Consider the following 23,234-nt stretch of genomic DNA (forward strand, 5'->3'; position numbering starts at 1 on the left):
GGTTTGGGTGGTGAGTGGGTGAAGGGAATGGTGTTCTCTGGAGCAGGGAGGGAACTGCATCAAAAAAGGGGGAGAAACTCCTTCAGGTGTGGGGAGGAACTGCTGGCAGGTGGGAAAACATCCTCCAAAGAGGGAGGAAACTGCCTCCAGGTTGGAATGGGAATTGCCTCCAGGCTGGGATAAGAACATTCTCCATCTGGGGAGGAAAACAGCCCCAGGGTGTGAGAAAAACTGCCTCGAGGCAGGGAGAAGAGTTTACAGAAAACAGGGTCCAAGAATGGAGAGCAATTCCTTCCAGGTAATAAACCAGTCTCTAAATAGGGAGGGCAATGCCTCCAAACAGGGAGCAGAAGAGAGTTCAGGGAAGGATGGGAACGGCCCCAGGGAGGGGAAGAGCCTTCAGAAAAACTGCTTCCAGGCAGGGAAATGATCATCTGGGAGGGAAATATCCCCTAGGCAGGGAAATCTCCTCTAGGTGGAGAATTATCATTGGGGCAGGGAAATAGCTTCTAGGTAGGGAAATATCCTCCAGGTAGGGAAAAATCATTGGGGCAAGGAAATATCCCCCAGGTAAGGCAATATCATCTGGGAGGGAAATCTCCCCTGGGCAGGGAAATATCCTCCAGGCAGAGAAATATCCTCTGGGCAGGGAAATCTCCACTAGGAAGAGAAATATCTTCCGGGTAGGGAAATATCCTCCAGGAAAGAAAACATCACTTAGGTAAGGAATTATCCCCTCGGTAAGGAAATATCCTCTAAGTAAGGAAACATCTCCTCCGTAAGGAAACATCCCCGGGACAGGGAAACATCCCCTAGTTAAGGAACTGTCCCCCCACTTCAGGAATTATCCCCTCCGTCAGGAAACATCCCCTAGTGAAGGAATTATCCCCCAGTTCAGGAGCTCTCCCCCGGTTCAGGAAACATCCCTTCGGTAAGGAAATGTCCCCCATTTAAGGAGCTCTCCCCCGGTTCAGGAATTATCCCCCAGTTGAGGAACTCTCGCCTCAGTAAGGAATTACACCCCAGTGCAGGAGCTCTCGCTAGGTTCAGGAGCTCTCCCCTCGGTAAGGAATTATCCCCTAGCTCAGGAATTATCCCCCAGTTTCGGAGCTCTCCCCCAGTTCAGGAGCTGTCCCCGTTCAGAGCTCTCCTCAGGCCGGGCAGTCCCCGCTCGGTGCCCGCAGTTCCGGGCGCGGCCCGCAGGGGGCGCGCGGGGCGGGCGGCGCAGGCGCGCAGGGCGGCGGCCGCGGGCGGCGGCGGCAGCGGGGCCGCAGCGAGCGGGGCCCGGCCCGGCCCGTCCCGACCCCCGCCCGGCGCCTCCCCGCGCCCCGAGCGGCCCCGCCGAGCCCCGAGCGGCCCCGCCGAGCCATGGCGGCGCGGCCGGGCGGGTGAGCAGCGACACCGCGGCGGCCCGGCCGGCCCCGATGCGGAGCGGCCGCCATGCAGCCGCCGCCGCAGCCCTACGAGTTCCTGGGCGAGGAGAACGGCCCGAAATGGCGCGGCCTCTTCGTGCCCGCCCTGCGCAAGGTCAGTCCCGGCGCCGAGCGGCGGCACCTGCTCCGAGCCGGCCCCGCGGCCCCGCCCTGCCCCGGGGCAGCGCCCCGAGCCCCCCGCGGCTCCCTCAGCGCCGCCGGCGCCGCTCCGGGCCGGGGATGCTGCGGGCTGAGGGAGCGGCGGGAGCCGCGGCTGCTGCTCGGGCACCTGCGCTCGCTGGAGTTCGCTCTGCGCTTTCACTGGGGCTCTCGCTTCCAGAGGCTGGTGTCCCGGCTTGGCTTGGCTTGGCTTGGCTTGGCTTGGAGGGGATCTTAAATCTCATCTCGTTCTAACTGCCTGAAATGGCAGGGACACCTTGCACTGACACCAAGCCCTGTCCAGCCTGGCCTTGGGCACTGCCAGGGATCCAGAGGCGGCCACAGCTGCTCTGGGCACCCTGATAGCGTTGCTGATGTGCAGGGGAATGGCATCCCTCATCCCTTCCTTCAACCCTTCCTTCATCCTTTCATCTCCTCTTCTTCCCTTCCTTCATCTTGCCTTCACCCCTTCCTTCATCCCTTCCTTCGTCCCCTCCTTCATCCCCTCCTTCACCACTTCCTTCATGCTTTCCTTCATCCCCTCCTTCATCTCCATCCCTTCCTTCATCCCTTTTTTTATCCCTTTCTTCATCCCATCCTTCACCCCCTCCTTCATCCCTTCTTCCATGCTTTCCTTCATCCCCTCCTTCACCCCTTCCTTCATCCCTTCATCTCCTCTTCTTCCCTTCCTTCATCTCTCCTTCATCCCCTCCTTCACCCCTTTATTTTCCCCTTCCTTTATCCCTCCATCCCTCCTCCATCCCCTCCCAGGTGTTTCTCCTGACCCTTCCCAGGTTCCCTCCCCGCGCTGTCGCTGCCCCTCGGGTGACACCTGTGACAGGGCCACCTGTGCTGCAGGAGCAGCCACCCTGTGGCACATCCACCAGTGCACGCTGAGAGGGGGAACCACGCAGGAGGTGAATCTGGGATTTTGGGATGTGTTTGCACAGCAGGGAATCTCCAGCCCACTCCCCTTTTACCCCCAGTATTGTAAAGAAGTGTTAAATGAGGCTGGAGGGAGCAGTGCCCTGCTGTGGTTTCCAAAAGTTGAGGGTTATTCCATAGTTCTGACCATCATTATCTGCTGATTTGGTGCTGCCACACAAACACTTTAGGCAATGGTGAGTTGTTTGTCTCTCTTTCCCCCAGAACAGATGTAGTGATGCTGTTGGATAATGATTCTGTGTTATTTTTTCAATAGAATAAAAGATTTGCATTTGTTTTGGGTGCCTGTCTAAGTAGTCTTGTGGCTGGCATAGAAACCACTAATTGCCTGTCTGAAGAATCCTGGATTTTCTGCTCTTCACCCTAAAATCTCCTCCTGATGGAAGCTGCTTTCCAGTGCCCTAGAGAATGCCAGGCTGCTCTTTTGCTGCTCTCTCTGGAGCCTGACCTGAAGCAGCCCCTGAGCCCCAGCCAGCGCCTGCCCAAACGTGAGCCACAGCTGCAGAAATGTTCCCTTAAAATTGAGAGGTGCTTTCATCACCCTCAGGCACAAATGCAGCAAAAGTTGTTGGGTCCGTGCTGCTTTACCAGTTCTGTTTGTGCGTTTGGTTTTGGTGAAACAAGCAGAGGGAGCAGGGTTGCGATGCCAGTGAGTGCCTGTAAAAATGTGTATTTGCTTTCAGCCGGGTTTTTGCTACCTGGGAAAGTTCCTTGTGTGCAGGACCCACCCTGGAGCATGAGGCAATCTGGCTGTAATGTGAATTTCTGCTGTGAGCACGCTGGATCAGTGAGTCAACCCAAAATTGTATCGTTGTCAGCCTGCTGGGGAAGCACATCGGTGTTAGTTAGCACTTTTAAAAGATACTCTTTAATAAGAACAAGCACTGCAGATCTTAAAATGGGCAGGAATTATCGAAAATAACTATTCCATCATTCCTAGGGGAGCTGAAGAACTGGCACTGAATCCAGAGTGTGAAATCCTCACATTTTCTGTTAATTTCCTAATTCATTAAACATCCTCACTGCCTTTTTTACAGGTAGTTAAAAATCCACTTGCTGGCCAGCTGAGATGGGATTTCTCCAAGCAGGTTGCTTTGTGATGAAAACTTTAAATAAACTTTAGTATTTTTAAAGTTAAAAACAACTGGAATAAAGGAGTCTTTTTAACTCCTACCTTGTGTTTTTAATACACTGTGCATTATTTCCCATTCCTGAAAAAATTCCCATTATTTTCCTTTAAATGATCACTGCTTGAAGAAGAGAAACAGAAAGCACAAAAAAGAGATAAATTCTGGTTTGCTTTGTGCATGTTAAAGTGGAAAAAAGATTTAATTCTAAAATGCCCAAAGATGTGGAGCTGGATAAGGAGCCCATGCAGTTCGCTAACAATAAAGAATATTTCTTTGTAATTTGGATTTTAAGTCCAGAACATGCTTTGAAGAGCTCCAATCTCTTTGTTATGCACTCAGCAAGTTTAAGGTAACTTCTTTGTATCAAACCACTTTCAAACTCTTGCTTTGCTTCAATTCTCTGCAGTGGACACTTAAAAATGGTCCAACACATCAGTTCTTACTTTAATACATGAAAAGAAATAGGATAATCTGTTTTTTGAACAATATTTTATATGCATTTATACTCTTTAAGATGAGTAGAGCGTGCCAAATTTTACCTTTTTAGGAAAAACCCAAAGCTAAATGGTGAAACATCTTTAAACCAGGTTTTATATATTTTTATGCCCACATTCCTTAGCACTGGCACATGTGGATCCTGTAAGTTGGGAAATTATCAGCAGTTTGATGTATTTGCCTCTGTTCCAGCTGGAGATGGATGAGCACATCCTTGCTCTAAACCACTTTATTTCTGTATTTTCTGCTGCTGCTTTGCTGGAAATGCAGCAGGGAGTGATATAAAACTTGATATAAAATCCTTTCAAAGTGAATGAATCAGAAGAAAACATTATTTTGGTGTGATCACTGAGGTTTGGTGACCTGAGCTGCTGTTTGGAGCAGGTAAATCACCCCAAAAAGATCCTGATAAAGGTTTTAACCTGGCAGCTGGTTTTGGTTTTGGTTTGATTTTGGTTTTGGTTTTTGTTTGTTTTTCGGTGTTTGGGTTGGTTTTGCTTTCTTTGGCCTTTGCTGGGGGAGATGTCAAAGGGTGAAACCCTTTTCTAAAGCTGAGTTTTGGGTTTGAGATCACCTTTCCTTTAGCTCCAGTGCCACAGCTGGTTCTTGCTGAATTCCAGATGGAACTGAGTTATTCAGAGCTATTTTACAGGTGGAGACTGGGATTCCAGTCCTCTGTGAATTATTGAATGGGATTCCATTCAATAATGGGAATTATTTTGGGAATTATGTTGCAGGTTGGTACTGGGATCCCAATCCTGTGGGAATTATTGAATGGGATCCCAGTCCTGTGTGAATTATTAAAAGGGATTCTAGTTCTGTGTGAATTATTTTGCAGGTTGATACTGGGATTCCAGTCCTGCATTAATTATTTTAGGGGTTGATACTGGGATTTCAGTACTGTGGGAATTATTGAATGAGATTCCAATCCTGTATTAATTATCTTGCAGATTGATACTGGGATTTCAGTCCTGTGGGAATTATTTTGGAGGTTGAGACTGGGATTCCAGTCCTTTATGAGTTATTGACTGGGATTCCAGTCCTGAATTTATTATTTTACAGGTTAATATTGGGATTCCTGTACGAGTTATTTTACAGTTTGAGACTGGGATTCCAGTCCTCTGTGAATTATTGAATGGGATTCCAGTTCTGTGTGAATTATTTTGCAAATTGATACTGGGATTTCAGTCCTGTGGGAATTATTTTGCAGGTTAATACTGGGATTCCAGTCCTGTATGAGTTATTTTACTGGTTGAGACTGGGATTCCAGTCCTCTGTGCATTACTGACTGGGATTCCAGTCCTGTGGGAATTATTTTGCAAATTGATACTGGGATTCCAGTCCTGCATTAATTATTTTAGAGGTTGATGCTGGGATTTCAGTTCTGTGGGAATTATTGAATGAGATTTCAGTCCTGTGTGAGTTATTTTACAGGTTAATAATGGGATTTCAGTCCTGTATTAATTATTTTGAAGGTTGATACTGGGATTCCGATACTGTATGAGTTATTTTACAGGTTGATACTGGGATTCCAGTTCTGTATGAGTTATTTTACAGGTTGATACTGGGATTTCAGACCTCTGTGAATTACTGAATTGGATTCCAGTCCTGTGGGAATTATTGAGTGGGATTCCAGTCCTGTGGGAGTTATTTCACAGTTTGAGACTGGGATTTCAGTCCTGTATGAATTATTTTACAGGTGATACTGGGATTCCAGTCCTGTGGCAATTATTTTAAAGGTTGAGACTGGGATTTCAATTCTGTATGAATTATTGAATGGGATTCCAGTCCTGTGTGAGTTATTTTGCAGGTTAATACTGGGATTTCAGCCCTGTATGAATTATTCTGCAGTTTATACTGGGATTTCAATCCTGTGTGAATTATTAAATGGTATTCCAGTTGTATGGGAATTATTTTACAGGTTGATACTGGGATCCCAGTCCTGTAGGAATTATTTTACAGTTTGAGACTGGGATTTCAGTCCTGTATGAATTATTAAATGGGATTCCAGTTCTGTGTGAATTATTTTACAGTTTGTTGCTGGGATTTCACTCCTGTATGAATTATTGACTGGAATTCTAATCCTGAATAAATTTTTTTGCAAGTTGATACTGGGATTTCAGTCCTGTAGGAATTATTGAATGGGATTCCAGTCCTGTGTGAATTATTTTTCATGTTGATACTGGGATCCCAGTCCTGTAGGAATTATTGAAGGGATTCCAGTCCTGTATGAATTATTTTTCATGTTCAGACTGAGATTTCAATGCTGTGGGAATTACTGAAGGGATTCCAGTCCTGTGTGAGCTGTTTTGCAGGCTGATACTGGGATCCCAGTTCTGTAGGAATTATTGAATGGGATCCCAGTCCTGTGGCAATTCCAGAGGCAGCAGCTGAGTGTGTCACTCCCTCCAGCCCACTGGAGGTCCCAGTTTAACATCCTGGATCTGAGTTGCATAAAAGGATTTTGGGAATTGTAGTTGAAAAATTCACTTGTACCAAATACCTGCCATTGGTACCTGGAATAAATTTCTGTTCCTTTTATTTTCTTTTCCTGTTCTTTCTGGAATGTGACCTAAAGCAGCCCCTAAACACCAACCAGCATCTGCCCAAATGTGAGGCACAGCTGCTAAAGGATTCCCTTGGAACAGATTTATAAGGCCAGAAAAAAAAAACCAGAAAAAAAACCAAGAAAGGCCAGAAAAAAACCCCAGAGAATTAGAGTGTAAATTTGAAAACAGTGAGGAGTGTGAGGAATTTATAGATAGGGATTTTTTCACCTTACAATATTCCTGTGTGTCCTGAGCTTACGTTTAACAAGGGCTGGAGGGACAGGAGCCAGGGAGTGGCTGCCAGTGCCAGAGGGCAGGGATGGGTGGGGGATTGGGAACTGGGAATTCCTGGATCCCTGGCAGTGCCCGAGGCCAGGCTGGGCACTGGGACACCCTGGGACAGTGGAAGTGTCCCTGCCATGGCAGGGGTGGCACTGGGTGGGGTTAAATCCAACCCAAAGCAAATTAGGATTTGTGTCCACTGGCCAATTCAAAATGTATTTCTGTCAACAAGGGCTCTGTGTTCAGCTGCTTTGCTCTTTGATTTTTCTGAACAAATTTCAGGAGCATCTCCCAGGGATTCTTGTTGTGGGTTTTCTCCCTGCCCCACACACAGTCAAACCCCACAGGCACCACATGTTGGGATAATCCTGGCTCTGGGCACTATTTGCATTTTCTAAAACAATTCCACCATTGCTCTGGACCACTCATCAAATTTCTAGAGCATGACTAAAGGGTTTATTCTTAGCAAGTGTTGCATAGACAGATATAAAGAACCATTTTGAGGACTTTTTTTGAGTTTACATTAGTTCAGTGCTTCTGTATTTTTAAACGTGTGGGAGTGTCTCTGTTGTGATGTGTGAGGTTGGGGTTGAGGTCAGGAGGTGCAGGGTGTCCAGCTTTATTCCATGCATGTTTTCATGGCAGGACCAGGCTCCCCTTGGGAATTATTTAATGTATTTTAGCCTCATTATAATTCATTGTTATTTAAAGCATTTTAATATCATTAGCATCTATTATTATTTAATGCATTATAATTCCAACAGGAATGTTGCTTGTTAAAAGAAATAGTTACATTTAGGTTTGAAATCTTTTGTTAAAAGAAATAGTTACATTTAGGTTTGAAATCTCTCAGGTCATTTAGCTTCTAATAAATACATTTATTTGAGCTCAGAAGCCTGGACCTTTGCAGACTGCAGTTGCTCCAAACATGAATTTGAGTGACCTGGGCTAGTGGGAGGTGTCCCTGCCCATGGCAAGGATTTGGAATGTGATGGGTTTAATGATCCCTTCCAACCCAAACCAGTCTGGGATTTTATGGATGCATCAGCCTGGTCCTTTTATTTAAATTTATTATTTTCATGCTGTTTTTCATTGTAGCAAAGTTCCTGACACAGGAATCTGTGGCTGGCAAACAGTAGCAGGAGAGTTGTGAGCTGAAGGTGGATTTTAGCTCCCAAGTGCTCACTGGGGTTTCATTGGCAGCTCCAGCAGAAGGAACATTTCCCACCTGCGTTGTTCACATGGGAATTGGTGTTTGCCTTGGCTTGGGGAGCAGCACAGGAGTTAAAAACCCCCAGAGCCCTTGGCTGCTGGGATTCACCTCCCTGTGGTGCTTTGTGCCCCAGCCCCAAGGGTGTGTGCTGTTCCCACCGTCTCATCTCTCACCTCCTGCAGTGTCCCCTGCCCACCTCCCCCTGCTCTCCTGCTTCCAGCCCTGTCCTTGCCCACTGCACCCTTATCTAATCAGCTCCAGAGGAGCTGTGCAGTCTGGGATTTGCTTTTCTAATGACCTCACTGACTGCCTCTGTGCCAGCCTTTCCCATCAGTGCTTCCTGAGGTTACTCATGTGCAAAACCTGATTTTCCTGCACCCAGGGCTGTGACCGTGCTCACAGGGGTCCCAGGAAGAGATGAGGATCTGACTCCGTGTTTCAGAAGGCTGATTTATTACTTTATGATACTATATTATATTAAAAGTATATGATATATTAAAACTATACTAAATAGTTTTAATAGAAGAAATAATAATAATAGAATAGAATAAAGTTACTAGGATAGAAAAAAGGATTTCATCAGAAGGCTTGAGAGGAAGGGAAGGAATGATAATAAAATCTTGTGACTGACCAAGAGTCTGATCCTGCTGACTGTGATTGGCCATTAATTAAAAACAACCACAGAGACCAATCACAGACCCACCTGTTGCATTCCACAGCAGCAAATAAATATTTTGTTATTTGTTAACATTTTGTTCCTGAGGTCTCTCAGCTTCTCAGGAGAAAAAAATCCTGAGGAAAGGATTTTCCATAAAATGTGTCTGTGACACACAGCCCTGCTCTCCTGACTTTTAATGTCACCTCAGTGACCACGTGGGGCATGGGGAAATCACTCTGAGGGCCTTCAGTGTCTCCAGATTATTGGAATTGTTCCCTGGCACGGGTGCCCAGAGCAGCTGGGGCTGCCCCTGGATCCCTGCAGTGTCCGAGGGATGGTTTTTGGAGCAGCCTGGGATGTGTCAGGTGTCCCTCCATGGCAGGGCTGGGACGAGATGGGATTTGAGCTCCTTTCCAACCCAAACCACCCTGGGATTCAGGCTGCAGGTTGGAATAATTCACTGTGCCTCTCTGAACCGCGCTCCTTGGGAAGGGTGGGTGTGAAAAGTGGGGCCGGGGAGCCCCTGAGTGCTGAATTCAGAGCCCAGAGCAGCTCCCGGCTCCCTGTGAGGAGTCCTGGGAGGGCTGGGAGTGTCAGGGTTTGCTGGAACCTGAAGTGCAGGGAGCTCTCAGAGCTTTGGGCCTGTGAGCAAAGATCAGAATTAAACCCAGGGTTTGGTCTGAGACCTTGGGAAAGGCTCCCAAACTGAGCAGCCACAAGTGAGAATGTGGATTTGTAGTTTAAAGCAGAGACACATTAAGTTCAGTGGAAGAAAGTTTCAAGTTTAGAGTTTAAGATATAGAAACAAAAGCAGTTCCAGAGGTAAACAAGGAGTTTAGAATGCAGCACTGTGGGTTTGTGTGCCACAACAGGAGTGGCTAAGAAAGCTCACACTGTAGCATGGGTCCATAGGATGAAATGTTTAAGGATTGGGTGAAAAACATAAATATCCTTGTTGGTGGTGTTTTATTATCAATAAATCATTAAAATCTTGTAACTGAGGGTCTTGTGACCTTCTGAGCCATGCAGTGAAGATGTGAGCCCAACTCACCCTTCCTGTACAAGATAAGAAAATAAATCACAAAATGTAAAATCTCAGAGGTTCCATCTCTAGCTCACTCCAAACCCCTTCAGAAATGCCCCAAGTGTTCATTCAGATGAGGGCACGGCCACCTCGAGGTGTTTCCCTCCCCTGTCACTGCCAGAGGCCGTGCTGGGCTCCGTCAGCCTTTATCTCCATTTCAGCAAAGCATTCTGTGCATGGATCAATTCCAAACACTTCATTTTCCATCAGGTTTGAAGATTAAAATGTGTGTATATATATATATATGTAGTTTGTGGACATGTAAACAAACCCCCATTTTAGCTTCTCCTTGACTCTGTATAAAAGAAAACAATAATTAATTGGAGAAAGAAGAATTTGTGTGTATTTGTGTCATTTTAAATGTTTGGGGTTTTTTTCTGTAGGCACCAAGCAGCTTTCCCAGGAGATTTTAGGACAGCCTTGGATGCTGTTTCAGAGTCAGATCCTGTCTGTACCACCCATCATTCCTGCTTTAATTCACCCTCCCCTCAACTAGAATATACTGTAGGAGAAGATTATTTAAATAGCTAAAGATGGAAAAAAAATCACATTTCCACCAAAGTGGTGGAGCAAGATAATTTTTAATACCCCTGTACAGTTGAGGAATAATTTTATTTTGCTAACCATGTTTCAGTAAAAAAGCCAAATGCTGTATGTAGATAAAAATTCTCTTTTACTTAAGGGACTGCTTTATGCTGTTCCTCTCTCAGCATGTTTAAGTCTGATTTAAGAAAGACAGGCCAGCCAGAAATTGCTGTGCTGGAAATAAAATAAGAAATCAGTGTTTTTATTTTTAAAAAGTTGACAGTTCATTTTTATTGGGGATTTCTCTTCAAGTATTTAAATCTTTGCGGTTCTTTCTAAAGAATAATGCTTGAAAATTGGGAATATCAGTGCTGTCCCCTTTCAATGAATAATGGAGCTTTTAAGTTGCTTCACTTGGTTCCCTTCTTCCTCTGGAACATCATCCAGATGAGGGGTTAAAAATGCCTTTGGAGCAGATGTTTTGTGTTTCTTGTGGTCAGGGTTATCTTTAGGAGAGAAAATATAAGAAGGAATTAAAACACTGATTTAAAAAAAAATTAAATTAAAAAAATCAATTTAAATTAGAAACTTCCTGTTCTGAAATCTCAGGTAACTCTGGAATTCCATTTTCTGAAAATGTAGTTTTGAATATGAGTAGAAAACCGGGATATTTTTAGCAAATATTTCAGGAAGATGAATCCATGTTTTTGTGGTGGAATGTGCTGCTGCAGACTCAATGTGCACATCATGGATTTGGGAATTTTCTGTTCTTGGGGGTTTTTAAATGAAAAATCTCTTGTTTTGCTCAAGTGCTCTCTGTGGAACAGCTGGAGCTTTCTGGATGTGTTTTCACTATCCAAATAATCTATTAAGTAAAAATATATTTAGGTGTTGCAGCCCAGCTGTTGGTTTGTCTCAGAAAAGGCTAAAAAGAACTTCCTTGCCAATCTCTATTTTTCTCTATTTTTCCCTCAGTTTTTTGTCATTTCAAATGAAACCCTTTGATAATTTATTTTCTACTCTGAACTTCTGCATTTCCTGAAGTCTGAGATCCAGAATTCCTGTGAATTCAAAATCCTGAATTCAATCCTGAATTCAAAATTAACCCATTATATTGGTTAAACAATTAAATAAATAAATAAGATCAGGTTGTTTCTAGTTTTAATACCATTTATCTCCATGAAAAGTTTTCATCCTCATCCTTTCTGAACAGACTCCTTGCTCTGAGGATTAATCATATCTCACTGAGAAGGAATTTTGAGGAGAAGCTTTTGAGGATTTTCATCAAATGCACTTTGGAAGGGTGGGAGAATGGAGAAAAGCTGAGAAGCAAGAGAAGGAGCAGTTTAGGAATTTCAATGTAAAATAAAATTATGTCCCCCAGAAAGGCCTTAAGGCCTTAAGTTTAAATGCCACCCTTGTTTAATTTCTTCTTATTGGAACAACTTAGACTAAACCTGTGTAAGTTACTCTAAAAATTAGTTATTTCTGCTAATTCTAATCTCTCTTTAATGACTCCAGACACTGCTGTTTCAGAGATTAAATAGGTTAAAAATCTGTTTTCTGTGCTCCCTTCTGCTCAGACCTTGCAGCAGAGCTGTGGCTCATCAGTGCAGCACTTTGTGGGTTTTAAAGGGTATTTTGACCCTTAAAAGAAACAATTCCCAGCCAGAATTCAGCCTGTGTTTATTTTGTTCCATGCCAGTTGATGTAGCTGTGCTCACATACTGCAGTGTGAAGCAGGGATCAGTGCACGTCCCTTCTGTGAGTTCCATCCCCACGAGCTCCTCCTGCTTTTTTCCATGCTCTGAGGGTTCATCAGCCTCTCCTTGCTTTTCCAGTCCCCTCAGTCAAGATTTGGAGAGTTCTCTGAAGAATAAATGTTCTCTCCTTGATCCAGTGGCATCTCATTGGATCAGCTGGTGCCCAGCTTTTATTGCAGCATTTTTGTATTGCTCTAAGAAACATTGTCTTGAGATGAAATTGTTTTTTTCTCCTCAGCATTTATGTCAAAATGACTTCTCTGGAAGGCAGGGAGTGCAGAAGCACCTCTGGGAGCTTTCAGGATGCTGCAGACTCATTTCAAGAGGCAGCTGAGCTTCCAAATCCCCTGGGGAGAGTTGTCTGAAGCAGGAGATGTTGGGCTTTGCTGTTGACTTTGCTCCTTTTGAAGGAAAATTGACTCCAGGACTTAGAGAGGGTCATAGAGGTGATTTGGGGGATGGAGCAGAAATGAGGGAAGGCTGGGAGAGCTGGGAATGTTCATCCTGGAGAGGAGAAGGCTCCAGGGAGAGCTCAGAGCCCCTGGCAGGGCCTGAAGGGACAGAAGTTGTTGCTGTTGGTGCCATCCAGGTTCAGGAATTGATCAAATCCTCACATTTTAGAGAGGAAAAAACAGCTAGGGTTTAATTAAACCCACAGAATTTAGGAGCTGTTCCACAAGATAGAACTGAAAACCAGGAAGGATGGGCACTGGGAGAGCTGGAAAGAAGGGAATTGGATCCAAGGGTGAGGCAATTCCAGGAATTCTGGGCAGGAGTTACCACCCAGGAGCCAAAATTGTTCAAAAATGCACCTCTGCTAGGGAACAGGATAACTGGGAATGTTCCCCTGGAGAAGGGAGGGATTCAGGGGGATCTGAGTGCCCCTGGCAGGGCCTGAAGGGCTCCAGGAGAGCTGCAGAGGGACTGGGGACAAGGCATGGAGGGACAGGAGCCAGGGAATGGCTCCCAGTGCCAGAGGGCAGGGATGGGTGGGAGATTGGGAACTGGGAATTCCTGGCTGGGCTGGGATTGCCAGAGCAGCTGTGGCTGCCCCTGGATCCCTGGCAGTGCCCAAGGCCAGGCTGGGCACTGGGGCACCCTGGGACAGAGGGAGGTGTCCCTGCCATGGCAGGGGTGGAATAGGACAATGTTTAAGGTCCCTCCTAATCCAGGATTCCATGGTTTTGTTCCTAAAGTGAAGCTGAGATTCCTGGCACTGTTTGAGGAGGGCTCTGTGCTCCTCTGCTGCTCCTCAGCCTCATGCCACACCCGTGTGCTCCCAAGGAGGTTCAGGGGATGTGCTGCTGGTGAAAGTTTGTGCCATGAGCTGGTCACATCTGGGAACTGCACTAAGGTACAAATAAAATCGTTTTTGTGCAGTGAAGTCTGAAATGAGTGACTGGAGGGAGGAGAACAGCTCTGGTCAGGGAATGGGAGCTCCCATCTTCTCCTGATCCTCCTCCTCCTCCTCTCCTGTTGCTGTTCGTGTCAGTTCTGTGCAGCACCATTGAGGGTTCACTGTGGGACAGAATTTCCTTGGGTTTCCCTGCTGGGCCCTGCTCCTGCTGCAGTGCTGCTCTGGGACACGTGGCAGGGCCTGAGCCAGCGCTTCCTGCTTTGCCATTGTTGTGGGAATTAAACTCTCGTGTTCAGGAAGAGCACAAAATGCCCTGGCTATTGTTGGAAACCTGCTGTCTTAAGGAGGAGCTTTCAAGGAGTGGGTTTGGTTTTCTTGAAGGTTTTTTTCCTTACTTTCTTTCTTTCAGGTTCTTGTGGCAGCTGGGAATCAGTTGTGTAAAGCAGAGATTTGTGTGTGAGGCACAGAAGGCAAAATTGGGTTTACAGGGCTATAAAATAACTTTATAACAAAAAAAAATAACTTAATAACTGGGCAGCTGGATCCAAGGTCACAGAGGGCAGGGGTAGGTGGGAATTGGGAATTCTTGGCTGGGGAGCCCTGGAATAGAATTCCCAGAGCAGCTGTGGCTGCCCCTGGATCCCTGGCAGTGCCCAGGGCCAGGCTGGACAGGGCTGGGAGCGCCCTGGGACAGTGGGAGGTGTCTCTGTCGTGGCAGGAGAGGAACAGGATGATCTTGAAGGTCCTTTCAAACCCAAACCATTCTGGGATTCTCCTTGATTTGGAGGAAGCCCTCAGAGCCCCCCAGTTTTTGGGAGCTGCTCCCTGGGCTTTGGAAGGGGCTGTGCCTTTATTTCAGAGCACCAGAATTCAACCCAGAGGTGTTTCTGTCTTGTCCCAAGGAGCTGCCACCCCACTTGTCCTGTGAATACCAATGTGAGTGTGCCACATGAGTTTTTGGAGGTGATTTACATGGGATTTGTATGGGGAGAGGAGGGAATTTCCCTGGATTGTCTTCCTCACAAATCTGTTGGATCAGTTTGAGATCTGGTGAGCACTTTCCTGACTCAGAGGCTGCCAGGGAAAACTGAGCATGGGGACCAACTCCTGAGTGCTTTATTTGCTTTTTAAGGTGGGATGGTTTGTCTGGGGGGATTTTTAGTAGCACAAGAGCCCTGCTGACCCAGGATGAGTTCATTGTGGCCCTTCCTGTATGGGCACACGCTGACTTTGCCTGGTTTGGGTGTTCTGGTCTAGTTTAGCCTGGGGAACCAAAGCTGGGATTTATCCCCATGAAGTGAGATGAGAGGAATTATCCTGCCTTGCCTTGGAGAGAGGTGGGAAGCAGCTTTCCCTTGCCCTTCCCTGGTGGGTCTGGGCTGTTCTCTGCTCAGTGCCCCAGGCAGGGTGAGCTGCTGCAGGCAGTGACTCCATCACTCATTTATTCATCACATTTTTAGGGTTGGTAACGTCAGAGCAGTTACTCACCCAGGCCATGAGTAACTCACAGGTGCCCACAGGGAAGGTTTCACTCCAGTGCTGGCAGAAATTGCCCTGCCTTGGCACTCCTCCCTCCATCATGGCAAACACAGAGTCTGGGATTCCACAGAGCTGCCAGCTTGGCAGGAATAGCAATTACCTCCTTAACTCCAGAGGAAAACTTGTGAGAAATATGAAAAATGTGTGAATTTGCAGCACTGCAATCCAGAGCTATCCTGCTTTTGCTGGGATTCATTTTTAGGCCCAACTTTCCATGAAAAAAATCTAATTTGTGATATTTGCTGGGTCCCCAGGATGAAGGAGGAAATGATGAATCTGACTCCGTGTTCTTAGAAGGCTAAGTTATTATGATATGATAAGTTATATGAGATACGATATTATATATGAAATTATATATGGTATATTGTACTATATTACATATTGTATTATATTATATTATATTATATTATATTATATTATATTATATTATATTATATTATATTATATTACTAAAGAATAGAGACAGATACAGACAGAAGGCTACAAAGAATGATAATGAAAACTCCTGACTCCTTCCAGAGTCCCAGCACAGCCTGACCCTGATTGGTCATTAAGTTAAAACAATTCACATAAAACCAATGGAACAATCACCTGTTGGTAAACAATCTCCAACCTCATTCCAAAGCAGCAAAACACAGGAGAAGCAATAAGATAATGTTGTTTTGATTTTTCTCTGAGGCTTCTCAGTTTCCCAGGAGAAGAACCCTGTGCAGAGAGGATTTTTCAGACACTATGATGGTGACACCGATTCTCTGAATTGCTCTGGCCAGGTGCAGCAGCAGGTTCACCCCAACCTGTCAGCCAAGGAGGATTCCCTGTACTACATTGAGGAGCTGATCCTGCAGCTGCTGAACAAGCTGTGCATCGCCCAGCCACGCACCGTGCAGGACGTGGAGGTAGGAGTGGGGCTCAGGAGCCAGGCTGGGCTCTGCAGTCCCTGACATTGCTGGGGATGGTTTGGGCTGCAAGCACACAGGGCTGAATTTGCAGGGGGCCCAGCATGGAGGAGGAAATGATGAATCACACTCCATGTTCTTAGAAGGCTAATTTATTATATTATGTGATATTATGTGATATTATGTGATATTATGTGATATTATATTATAATATGTGATATTATGTGATATTATATTATATTATGTGATATTATGTGATATTATATTATATTATGTGATATTATGTGATATTATGTGATATGATATGATATGATATATTATATTATATTATATTATATTATATTATATTATAGTATAGTATAGTATAGTATATTATAGTATATTATAGTATATTATAGTATATTATAGTATATTACAGTATAGTACATTATAGTATATTATAGTATATTATAGTATATTATAGTATATTATAGTATATTATAGTACATTACAGTATAGTATATTACAGTATAGTATATTATAGTATATTATAGTGTATTATATTATAGTATATTATAGTGTATTATATTATGGTATATATTAAACTAAATAATACGGAAAGGATACAGACAGAAGGCTTAACAAGAATGATAAGGAAATCTCCTGTCACTCTCGTCCAGAGTCTGACACGGCTGGCTGCTATTGGTCATTAAGTTAAAATAATTCACTTGAAACCAATCAAACAATGACCACAATCTCCAGACCACATTCCAAAGCAGCAAAACACAGGAGAAGCAATCAGATAATTCTTGTTGTTATTTTTCTCTGAGGCTTCTCAGCTTCCCAGGAGAAAAACCCTGGCAAGGGGATTCATCAGACAATGTGACAGTGACACTCAGAGCTTCCTGCCATGGCTTTGTGGCTGCCCCCGGATCCCTGGCAGTGCCCAAGGCCAGGCTGGATGGGTTTGGAGCAGCCTGGCATGGTGGAGGGTGTCCCATGGCAGGGATTGGAACTGGATGAGCTTCAATGTCCCTTCCAACCCAAACTATTCTGGGATTCTCTGATTCTATTTAGATTTTTAAAGCAAATTTAACTGGAAAATCATTTTTTTACCCAGTGCTTTGGGATGGAAATTGTGGGAATTTTTCCTCGTGGAATGTGGGGAATTGAAAATCTACAATTAGGATTTGGGAGGGAAGCTGCCCAGTCCTGCTCCATTCCCAGCCCAGGAGCTGCTTTATCTACACCTGTAGTTTAGAGAATCTGAGCTTGGAGCTGCTGTAAATTCCTCCTGTAAATACAAAATGCTTCCAAGAATTTTCTGCTGTTGAATCCACAATGAAGCTAAGATTTTTTCCCACTTTTTTGACATCAATATGCAAGAAACAAATTTAAATATTTCAATGAAAGATTATTGTTGTCAGGCCTGGGTTGTGCAGCTGAGGGAATAGAGTTGGATGTTCCTAGGACTTTACTGAGCTCACTGAGGCTCTTGTATTATTGCAGCTGTCAGCTTTTGTGTCATCATTCCAAAATGAGGGTTTCATGGAGTCTGGAGAGACAAAATGCTTCCATGTGGCTGTGCCCCAATGGAGCTTTGTAGAGCTTTAATTTTACATCAATCTGCAGGTCCAGGATTTTCAGCCTCATCCAGAATGATGTCTTTGTATGGGATTCTCTATGTGGAATTTTAAAAAATTACATATATATATATATAAGAATATAAATTATATGAGTGTGACAATTATTATATGTGTGTATTAATATAAATTATTTATGTGTGTCTTGGAATGAAAGAAAATTTTATATATAGGTAAATGTATATAATTCTATATTTTAATATATGTATGTATTTTTAACATTATATATATGTATGACATGTATATATTTATTTTAATCATATATATTTATAAATAATTATTTATATTTATATGTGTATATGTATGTATATGTAATTGCCCAAAGGGTTTTAGATTTTTATTAGATGCCCTTTATTCAACATTAATTATTAATTTATGGGAATTTTTAATACTGATGCATGAAGATTATTATATCACTAAATTAAAAGCAAAATGTAGTAGTTCCTTAAGAGCTCTTGGGATTGGATCTGCTCCTCAGCTGTTTTTAGCTGTAAAGGGAAACCATGAGAGCTGTGATCTCTGAAGTTTATCCTCAGATATTTACACAACAGCCTGCAGCTAATGGAACTGTTTGTCCAAGATGTTGTCCTTAAGTATTTGCCAGATCGAGGTTTAAAAATCTCCAATTAAAAATGTTTTATAAATAGAAGCAGCCCTTCAAATGGTTCCTGAAGGAACAGAGGGAAGCAGTGTTGGAGCACAGCAGGTTTGTGTTGGGTTGGATATTGGGGAGGAACTCCTGGCTGGGATGGAATTCCCAGAGCCTGGCACAGTGGGAGGTGGCACTGGATGGGATTTAACTCCCTTCCAACCCAAACCAGTCTGGAACTCCATGATTTTAAGCTGGAGAATGGCTGAATGCCACCTGAGCTGCATTTTTGGGAGGACCCGAAGGAAGGGTCATTTGTGACTCCAGGAGGGAATGTCACCCTGTGTCACCCTGTGTCACCCTGGGGGCTGATCAGAAAGCTGGGCATTAAATGGACCCTGCAAAGGTTTAAAGCTGCCTCTAAGAAAATCTGCTTCTCTGTTAGGTTATGGAATATGTGCAAAAGTCTTTCAATCAAAGGGACACAAATATTTCACCATTTTTTCCCAGCTCTTCCTTCAGCTTTTCGTTCCTGCCATAAACTTGATCTGATGTAGGGCAAATTACACTATTTTCTGAAACAGCAACAATATCAGTTTGGGGTTTTTTGTAGGCTGTAAACTGTTCAGGACTTCCTGATGGTGTTTGTATTTTGGGATCCTGGTCTCACCCAATAGTCTGGGTTGGAAGGGATCTTGAAAACCATCCATATCCAACTCCTACCATGGCAGGAACATCTCCCACTGGAAGTGGAGACTGAAACCTCCCTGCTGCTCTTGAAAAGATCACAGATTTTAGGAGATTGGAAGGATTCTTGGTGCTCGGGAAGGGAGCTTGTTCAGCATTGCTGAAAGAGAGAAGCCAGGTTGGGTAAGGAGAGAACAATTAGGAGAAGGTGTTGCAAGCACTGAGGAGGAGGATAATTGCCTGTCCTGGAGGGGAAGTAATTTGCTGTGCTGTTGTGTTTAAACCTCCCTGGTGGCTGTGGCTGGGCTCAGGGCTGTGTGTGTTTCAGGAGCGGGTTCAGAAGACGTTTCCCCACCCCATAGACAAGTGGGCCATCGCTGACGCTCAGTCGGCCATCGAGAAACGGAAAAGGAGGAACCCCCTCCTGCTCCCTGTGGACAAAATCCATCCCTTACTGAAGGTACCTCTCACCTTTCCTGCCCCCCAGCATCACCTTTCATGTATTTCTTTAATTTGTATGAAATTAAAAAGTTTTTCTCCTTGGCAGAGGTAGTAAAGAATCACCATAAATCTGAATTTATTGCAGTGTGTAGTGAAAGTAAACCCTTAAATTCATCATCAAGACATCAGTGTGTTAATCCATTACTCTACTTTGAAATAGGATTAGTTAGTTTTTAACATAAACAAAACTCAAATATATCCCTACTTCAGCAGGGCTGCTTTGATGCCTTTATTTGTTTCAAAATGCTGCAGAAGCCAAAATAGAAGAAGAGGGAACAGCAGATCCTGTTCCTTGTGTACTGTCAAACCAAGATGTGGCAGTGTCCTTTCAGTCCCTGCTGAATGTCACTGCTGCCTCAGGTTTAAAAATCAAGCGACCTGCAGAGGTGTTTCCAGCTGTTGAGAAAACTTTATTGGAGCATTGGCAGAAATTAAAGCACTTTTCAGGTCTCCTTGCTGTGCTCACTTACACAACATCTCAGTTCCTGAGGGTTAATGAGAGGGGGAGGGATGTCAAGAGAGGAAACAGCATTAAATAAGATCTTCCTAAACACCACTGGTGAAATCTGGTGCAGAAGTGTGAAATCAGGCCCAGAATCTGATTTTTAGAGGATGCACCAACACACAATGAGAATGAGTCTGCCTTGTTCAAATGCACAGAGTCAGCTGCATTCACTGGCAGGTGAAAAGCTGCAGGGTGCAAGCTGTGCAGGACATGGAACACATTCCCAAGGATATGTCCTACATTCATCCTGGGTTTTGTCTCTTCAGACTTCCATTATTAAAGTTCCATTATTTTATGGAGTGCTGAGTGATCAGTTGCTGTGGCAGTGGAGGAGATGATCTTTAAGGTCCCTTCCCACCTAAACCATTCCATGATTCCTTGAAAGTGAAACCTACTCTGTTCTCAAGAGTCCACACTGGGGTCAGAGTCCTGCAATAAGCACAGACAGAGATGGAAATTTAAATACAGAATAATTCCACTGGAGTCCCTTCCTTAAATGAATTCTATTTTTAGAGGAGGGATTATTTCAAGTTCTGTAGCTTTTCCTCTCTTAACTGCAAAATAACACAAGTATTTACAAGCATCTCCTTCCAGGCAGATATTCCAATTTCCATTTGATGTCTCAGCCCTGGGTGTTCCATTACTGTAAATTATCACCACAGCCAAAATCCATTTCAGTAGAAAATTCAATGTGTTTACTGTCATTCTAGATGAATTTCTGGAATAAATTCCATTTGTTTTCTCTTGTTTTCACTTTGCAGGAGGTCCTGGGCTACAAGGTGGATTACCATGTCTCTCTCTATATCGTGGCTGTCTTGGAATACATCTCAGCTGACATTTTAAAGCTGGCTGGAAATTATGTGTTCAATATCCGACACTTTGAGATCTCCCAGCAGGACATTAAAGTATCCATGTGTGCTGATAAGGTAAGGGCTTGGGATTCAAACAGTATTTAGAGGTGATTTGTTCCATTTGATTTGGTCTGGAAGGTGTGTTCAGAGGAGGATCAGAGGGAGAGCCTGCTTTTACTCAAAGGCAGAGCTTCTCTCCATGTTCATGGCAGATCTCTCATGGCAAAAATTCAAGTCAAAGGCAGAGCTTCTCTCCGTGTTCATGCCAGATCTGTCACAGCAGAAATTTAAGTTGAGCCTGCATAAATTTTGGAGCAGCAGGAGCCTTTACAAGCTTAAGGCCAGAAATTGATGTTGTCCTTCATTTCTCTGCTGTCACACCCTCCTGATGTCACTTTGTCATGGCAGCTCTCCTTCCTAACACAGAAAAGACCTTTAGTTTTCATGCCCATTAAAATGAGAAACATTTTTGTTCGGTTTTATCTTCAGCAGGAGGTTTTGTCCAAGGCTTATGCAAGATTCCTTGTTTTCCACGTTGATTCTGCATGAATTGTAACTTGTTTTCTAGGTCGTGCTCACTTCCAAGGGGGAAAATGGCTTTGGCAAGTGCTGCAGCCTCCTGCTGCCAAAGTTGAAATATTACTCCCTTGTGAAAGTGAACACAGCAAGGATTGTATTAAAAACTCCAAGGATTTCTCTGAACACATTGAAATAGCTGAGCTGGGGCCACGTGTGAAGGCCTGGCTGGGTGTAATTTCTGCATTTCTTTGGCAGGTTTTGATGGATATGTTTGATCAGGATGAGATTGGCTTGGTTTCTCTGTGTGAGGATGAGCCCTCTTCTTCTGGGGAGCTCAACTACTACGACCTGGTGAGAAATGAGATTGCGGAGGAGAGGCAGTACCTGAGGGAGCTCAACCTGATCATCAAAGTATTTCGGGAGGCTTTTCTGTCCAACAGGAGACTCTTCACACCTCATGTGAGTCCTTCATTGATCAGCAGTGCTAATTGCTCCATTAGCAGCCAGAACTTACCCGTTTTGCATTTACTGTGTGGGAGGTGAAGTCAAATTTGATTTATTGGCTGTCAGTGAATAATGAGAGTTGGCTGTGTGTGAAATCCAGTGGGGGAATTGCCATTAATGGGAATGGAGCTTAATGGGCACAATTCCCTGTCAGATCCAGCAGCAGCTGGATTATTTTGGTCATTTAGGTAATAATTTCACTTCTGCTTAAGACATAAATTAAGTCATCTACCTGCGTGTGCAGTGAATGCTTGAACTGACATTTACAGGCTGCCCCTTATCTGGAGAAATTCCAATTAAAGCAGCCTTGGCTGTGGATTCTCTACCTGTGAAGGGAACCTCTGTTTGAGAAATGATTGAAATATTTGATTGAAATTGTCCTTGTGGCAAGTTCTGTTCTCAGGAGGAGTAAGGAGGGATTGATTCTCCCTTCCTGTGGGCAGGGAGAAGGGGACAGAAGCTGAACTGGGATTTGTAGGTGGTACCAGCAGGTTCAAAAGAGGAAGCAGGAGCCATTCCCATCCCAGCTGGGTGTGGAAGTCCTTAGGAGCTGATGGAATTGTGCAGATGTGGGGGTAGAATTCCAGTGAAGATGATGGGAGCAGAAGGGAGCCTTGTTTGGAGCTGAGGAATATTCTTTTGGGAATGGGAATGGGAAATTTCAGGATTTGATGTTCCCACAAGAGGGTTCCCATGCTCTGGGCACTGCCTGGAGGTCAGTGGGAGGCTGGGGCAGAGAAATTCCAGAGCAGGGAATTCAGAGGGGGAATCCAAGACACTGAACTGGGGAAGGGGCTCCTCATGGAGTGTGGGGAATGGAAAATCCACAATTAGGATTTGGGAAGGAAGCTGCCAAGTCCTGCTCCATTCCCAGCCCTGGAGCTGCTTTAGCTGCACCTGTGGTTTGGAGCTGCTGTAAATCACCTCTGGAATAAATCAGCTCCTTCCTGCTGTGTTGGAGGGGACAGGGAGGAGCAGGGAGGACCAGGAATGCTTTTCCAGCAGCTCCTGGGAAGGATGCTCTGAAATTGGGCAGGGTTGGATGTGCTCAGGGAAGCCTGGAGGGCTGGGAACACCACAGAGCTTCACTTTTCCTGCTTTCTGTTGGTTCCTCTCTGTTGGAACCCTGGGCACTGAGAATTTCAGACTTTCTCTGCTGCCAGGCTCTGACCCCCAGGAGAACACTGCACTGACCTGAGGCCCTGGAGAAGCTTCCAGAATGGAATGACAGAACTGGGATTGTGGTTGGGGAGTTTGGATAGAAGTGTGTGATATCACAGGGTGGGAAACTTAGAGTTTGGGGGTTTAGAATACAGTAATATACATAAAACAAGATGGAGGTTTGAGGGTGGAGGCTGCTCCTTCTTCTTCACCTTCTTCCCTATGGGTTTGGGTGGTTTTGTATAATTGGATAAAAAAGTCCCCATTGCAGCCATGGGTGGTTGGTTA

The 23,234-nt window shown here is 44.6% G+C and overlaps 1 protein-coding gene across 1 annotated transcript in view; it reads left to right on the forward strand.

The window, feature by feature from the left end:
• Positions 1 to 1,319: 1,319 nt before the first annotated feature.
• The window catches only part of SOS2 (SOS Ras/Rho guanine nucleotide exchange factor 2), a 52,819-nt gene continuing 30,904 nt past the window's right edge, over positions 1,320 to 23,234 (forward strand). The window contains exons 1-5 of the mRNA XM_059474342.1: positions 1,320 to 1,527; positions 15,882 to 16,007; positions 19,234 to 19,365; positions 20,673 to 20,837; positions 21,537 to 21,740. Of these exons, the coding sequence (XP_059330325.1) occupies positions 1,441 to 1,527; positions 15,882 to 16,007; positions 19,234 to 19,365; positions 20,673 to 20,837; positions 21,537 to 21,740 (714 nt within the window). The 5' untranslated portion in view covers positions 1,320 to 1,440. The remainder of the gene's footprint in view (positions 1,528 to 15,881; positions 16,008 to 19,233; positions 19,366 to 20,672; positions 20,838 to 21,536; positions 21,741 to 23,234) is intronic.

Source organism: Ammospiza nelsoni, chromosome 6, assembly GCF_027579445.1.
Source record: "Ammospiza nelsoni isolate bAmmNel1 chromosome 6, bAmmNel1.pri, whole genome shotgun sequence".
NCBI classification, from domain to species: Eukaryota; Metazoa; Chordata; class Aves; order Passeriformes; family Passerellidae; genus Ammospiza; species Ammospiza nelsoni.